Source organism: Solanum pennellii, chromosome 1, assembly GCF_001406875.1.
Source record: "Solanum pennellii chromosome 1, SPENNV200".
In the NCBI taxonomy this organism is placed as follows: Eukaryota; Viridiplantae; Streptophyta; class Magnoliopsida; order Solanales; family Solanaceae; genus Solanum; species Solanum pennellii.
In genome coordinates, this window is record NC_028637.1 from 3,556,358 (window position 1) to 3,562,625 (window position 6,268).

Consider the following 6,268-nt stretch of genomic DNA (forward strand, 5'->3'; position numbering starts at 1 on the left):
AAATGGTAAATATTTTATTATTATAGCATATTTATGTAAGTTTTCCTATAAGCTTTGACATTTTACGGGTCAGGTCGGGCTAGCCCATTTTTAGTGTGGGTCGAAAAATGGTCGGCCCAACCCATAAGTACGTGGGCTACAGGCTTGCCGGGCCAATCCACTTTTTAAAAAATTATATATATTTTTTAATTATTAATTTAAATTATAAATTATAATTTAAATATATTATCATAAATATCGACAAAACAATATTACATGATGTTGATGTGACTATTTGTTAATCAAATTCACAAATAAAATTGTCTTTATAAAATATTTATTAAGTGAAGTTATCATTTAAAAAAAAACTATTAAATTTTTTTAAGTATAAATATCTAAATAGAAATATTAACCTAATTGTTTTGAGTTTGGACTCTCATCAATTTTAAATTTTAATATTATATTATATTTTTTAATTAAATTTTATTGGCCCAAGGGCCGGCCCTATCGATTTTTCTCAAGCCCCTCAAATCAACAGGTTTATTCAGGCCAGGCTAAAAAGCACTTTTCTTAAATAGGCTCCAAAAATCTTAGTTCATCCCTACTAAATCCCGAGTTAGGCCAGGTCAGCCCAACGGGCCTAGCCCATATTGACGGCTCTAATTTGTAGGGATAAATATGATTAGGAATTACACAAAATAGTGAAAGTTTATTATTATCTTTTCCACGTACTTAATACTTAACTCATGATTGGGTATAAAATATCAAAAATTAAATTACCAAATCAAATGAAATTTTTGATAATTTGATATTTGGTAATTCGTTATTTAGTATGATATTTGGAGTATTCGATATTTTTTTTAATATCGAATTATTTATTTAATGAAAAGGTCATATATCAGCAAGTTCATAACTCAATAGTACAAGTCCAGAGAGAAAAAATTAAAGACTGAACGAACATAAACAACTCAAATACGTATGTCTTATAGTTTTATTTATTTATTTTTCTTGATGTCGTCTCGTTACATGTTGATCTGCTATTATATTGTGTCTCCGCTTAGAGAACAGAAATAATTGAAGCAATAATATTAATTTTGTAATACAATCAACTACGACTTAAAAACGATATTACAGAATATCTTATCGAATCAAAGTTTGATTTATCAATTACCGAATCAGAATTTAAAGATATTTGATATCTATTTTAACTATCAATAACCAAACTACTAAACCTAAAATTAAAAAATCTCGAACCAAATACCAAACGTTCACCCCTACTTATGCTCCTAAAATTTCAACTCCTTTTTATTTGAATCTTACAAAAAAAAAAAATTGGATACAATTGAGTTATAGCTAACATAATTTGTTTCTTCAAGTTGTTAATTGGATGTTTGATTTTCAAATCGAAGAAATGGAAATTTAAATTCAACACAAAGGATCAAAATTTTTGAACTATGCAAAATCGAAAAAGAAAATACCCTTAATTTATAGTTATATCAAAAAATATTTATATCGTCAGTAATTTGATCCAAAAGTATATATGATTATAAAAATCTTTCTTCATTTCAAAATTGTATATTCAAGTTGAAACAGTAGTGTGTCTCCCTAGTTTGACTTTGATGATGTGATTCACAATCATACAAATATAACAATTAAAGAAAAAAAAATTATTTCGATTAATTTACTTCGATGATATCTTCGTTACGTTGATGAAAAGTGTTTCACATCACGTCATATCAAAACAAAATCTATGTGCTCCTCATAAGACTTGTTTAACTTTTTTTTCCTTTAAGTTAGATTTTGAAGTGTGACGTAGGCTTAAATCTAATTTGATATGATATTAGAATCAGGTCCATTGTATTAGATGTGATGTCCATAACGGTATAAAATTGTGAATGTACTCGTGATTCTTGAATATACTCCTCACATAAAGAATTTGAATCCAAACGTTAGAGGTTGTTGATGGAAAGTGTCTCACGTCTAAACAGAACAAAATTTCTAAATTTCTTAAAAGACTTAGACAATTATACTTCCTCCGTCCCATTTTATATTACCCTTTTCGCATTTCGAGATTCAAACAAGTCTATCTTTGATCATAAGTTTTTCATCGATCCTTTTAACATTTTGAATTATCAATTATTGTGACTTATAGTATGCTTTACACGTAGTTTACAAGTATATAATTTTCATTTCAAAAAATTTGAAGATTCCATACGCAAATGTCCGATCAAAGTTAAACTGTTTGACTCTCGAAAAGCGAAAAATGCTACATAAAATGGGACAGAGAGAGTATTTCCTTTGTGCTAACTTTTAGGAAATAAAGTTGACAATTCTCCTAGGGAAGAAAATAAATAATATATCAATTTTGTTTGTTGATCAAGTCAAATGGATTCCTATTTAGCTTCCTTGATTTTATTTTATTTTTTCTAATAAAATAAACATTATCTATGGTCAACTCCAATTATTATTGTTGAAATTTTTGAAGCAAAACTAATGACTTTTGTTGAAATGACTCAAAATAGTGAAAAGTATTTTCTTGATGATTTTTGCTTTTCACATGCCACTTTTCTCTTCAAATTTCAAGTTTTTTTTGACTTTTAACGAAAAAAGATAACAAATTTGAAATTTAGTGACACGTTTTAAAATTGCAAAAAATCGAAATTGAAAATAAATAATATCATTATTGACAGCTACAATGTGCATCATTAATACTCAAAGTTGACTAGGCTACCATAAGATGTAAAATGACAATTATTTCATCCACCTATTTTAGGCATGTAAATTACTTTTAAAGACATAACCAACTTTGCCACTTACAATTTTTCTCGTTTTAATTTGTCGGTCCTACTTTATTAATTCTTTTTTGGCTACTCATTAATTACAATTTTCCATGTGACATGTTTTAACATCATCGAACCATTAAAAGATAAATTTAAAAAGTTCAAAACCGCCCTCAAGTTTGCAAAATATTTACTTTTATCCTTCACTAAAGGCTTTCATATTGAACCTCAATTTATGTATATTAAAATTTAAAACCACACAATTGAGTAAAATAGTCAAGGTAAGTACCAAGCAAATGTATGTCAAAAGTTCAAACAATAAAAGCACTAATGAGCCAAACTTTAAACGGAGGGTAATGCAGTATTTTTCTCGAGTACGCGAGTAAATATGACCTTTTTCCCCCCTTTTAAAGTGTTGGCTATTAGTTTGTTCACACCTCGACTACTTCATCAAGCATATGCTACACCAAACTAGATCATCAAAACTACACAGAAAACAGATAATATGGTGAAAAGAGGACATACCAAAATAGATCATAACATTTTATTGTCAAGCCATGGCCTTATATGGGATGCTAACAACATATCACACAGCTTTGGCCAACACATATATATATATATTACACAACCACCATGACAAACAGTACTATAACATATAACAAAAAGACCTGCAGCTGCACCTGCAGGTAATTTGTAGCATTTCCAGAACCAGATATAGGGACAAAAGCGTTTAAATATCTCCGAAACCAACGATTGACTATGGGATAAAGCTAAAACCTATATAGAGTTATAGACATATATGAAAATAAACTGACTGCTAAACCTTATTTAAAAACATCTATAAGTTCCTTCTAACCAGCAGCATGACATCTCTTACTACTCCCTTGTAATAACGTCATGCACGATCCTCCAACCTCTACAACTACATGGTAACAGAAAAACCAAACTGAGAACTATAGGCAAACTGAAATCCACCTGATTAAAAGGTATATTGTGATATCCACTGCTTGATGTTCATTTGAGTAATCGCATTGCTAGTACCAAACCGAGGCGTCTTGCTTCGTCATGTCATCATGTGAAATCCCAGAAAGACATTCAGAGAGATCATTGGATTGCATGTTGAATGGAGATCCAAACATGAAATTGAAATCATCAGTAGAGCTTGCATTGAATGGTGAAGTTAAAACCTTGCTCTGATCAAACCGATCACCCTGCACAAACATGGAGTTGTTAGCAGAAATGTTGGTGTCCCCAAAGATGCTTCCCTCCAACACATTCCCTTGGCTTTGAAGGTAATTGTTCTGTTGAATGCTAGGTTGTTGAAGAGGCTGCTCTTTGGACATCACAGAGTTCCCCGCCATTGAGCTTTTGTTTCCTTGCACATTACTTTCATAGAATGACATAAGCTCATTGATCACCCTCTGCCCATCTGCAGGAACCCCAAGTCCAGATGTATCAAAGGAGGGTGGAGCTGGGTTGACCGGAAGCGAAGCCCGCTTTGGCTCAGCATACTGTTGAGGGAAGACAACTGGCTTGACCTCCTCCATGTGAAAGTTTGGAACTACAAATTGAGAAGTATTTCTGAAGAGGCAAGTTAGCTGATGATTGTCTCTGCTGGATCTGTCTGGAAAACCATTGCGAAGCTCGCTATGAGGGCAATGAAGACACTCGCAAGTATATGTCTTCGGATCCATCAGGAAAGTCAAGTCATCAGCTGGCTTCCTCTTGCGAGTGAAATCTAAGTTGGCAAAAATGTCACCCTTCATTGGCTGAGACTGTTGTAGCAGAGGCAGCTTCTCCTTGAACATCTCAACATTGACATTCAGCAAACTGAGATGGTTTGGTTTTTGCTCTTGAACATCAAAGATAGGGTCATCAATAGCACCTTCAACATCATACTCACTGCTGTCGTTCATAGTGAAGGTTCCGCTACCACCACCTAAGGACAAAGGTGGACAGCGATCAGGATAAAGTTCGCGAGCCAAAACTTCCTCCTGATTGATGATGGCAAGCCAAGTTGCACTTTCCTTTGCTGTCATCTTATCCTGCAAGCACTTCGATTGCCTTACCAGCTTGCGTATCTTAGCAATATCAGGGGAGATGTGCTTGATCACTGCTGTGAGGACACCAACCTTCCAAGCCTTCTTCAGATCATGAGGCTTCTTGTAAGGTGGAGGACCTTGATCATTTGACAGTCCCAACTGAGGCCACCAATCCTCCTGTCCATTTGGCCACCATGGAGGTGAAACACCTTTTTCCAATGGAAATCGCCTCTGAGGAGGATCACAATGTTGCATTAAAGCTGACAGTAGAGAACCAAGGGTGGTATCTTGAAGCTCCTGCAAGGTATGAGGGGTTGGACCAATCGGATTGGCACCCTCGTTCTTGCCAGGGATGGCATTGTCAGCTTGGTACTTTGCTATGGCAGCAGGTCCATTGCGATCAAACCTCACTTTATCCTTCCACCACTCCCTGAGATTATCCGATGCCCCAGTCACCGGTTTGCCTTTCTCCGGGATAATTCCATAAACAAAACCTTGAGCCTTACAGACTTCCATCATCTTCAACATGTACTTCAAGATCCCATCTTGAGCCCTGGACATCTTCTTCCTCCTAGCTTGCTCCTGAGACTGGCGTTGTTTGACAGCATCAACACCTTCCTTACCCTTGCTCATTTCTTTCAGCCTTTTCAGCTTCATCTTATCCCTCCACATCCTCTTCTCCAGCTCATCCACATCGATCTCCTCATCACTATCATCATCATCCATCATCGGCTCCGGCACAATTGGTGGAACAGCAGCTACTGTTTCCGCCTCCTTCAGCGGAGCAGGGAAGAAATCAAGATCACCACAAAACCCAATGTCTTCAAACATCATCATCTTGGCAGCCAAACTTTGGTTTGAAAAAAACCAGCAACCTTCAAAAAACAAAATAATATTTAACAACTATCCTCAAAATCCACAAGCTATTCTATCCTCTTCACATAAATAAGAAAACTAAATTGGTTACATCTAGCAACAACCAAAAGCTATATCAATCCAAACAAACAAACATATCTAGTCAAGATAATTAGTGGCCATAAAGAAAGTGAAGCATCAATATCAGAAGCACCTATATAGATATGTAGAACTGATATCACCAAAAAACAAAAAAAAAAGTGACAAAGACATGTGAAGATCACAACAAACACATGGACATGGAGCTCAACTAAAAGCTAGGATAAAAAAGTATCCCATTTGGCAGAAAGTTAGTACTAACATCCGTGATATGAACACTTTCATCAAAAGAAGCCTTAGATTTGTACACATAAGTCAAAAACCAAAGATCATCTTGGGGAAAAAAAAGGGGATCTTTACTTCATTTTAAAACAACTCATTTCAAGCAAAATTTGACAAATTTATAGATCTGAAATATCAAAAAATGCTATAGCCCCACAACCAAAAATCACAAGGACAAAATAGAACAAGAGAGAGAGGAGGGTGAGGGATTGGGGGTGGCGTGGGGGGTGG

General features: G+C 34.7%; 1 protein-coding gene across 1 annotated transcript in view; it reads right to left on the bottom strand.

Annotated features, from left to right (window-relative positions):
- Positions 1–3,281: 3,281 nt before the first annotated feature.
- LOC107006473 (protein ETHYLENE INSENSITIVE 3) overlaps positions 3,282–6,268 on the bottom strand; it is a 7,168-nt gene continuing 4,181 nt past the window's right edge. The window contains exon 2 of the mRNA XM_015205021.2: positions 3,282–5,676. Within this exon, the coding sequence (XP_015060507.1) occupies positions 3,794–5,638 (1,845 nt within the window). The 5' untranslated portion in view covers positions 5,639–5,676 and the 3' untranslated portion in view covers positions 3,282–3,793. The remainder of the gene's footprint in view (positions 5,677–6,268) is intronic.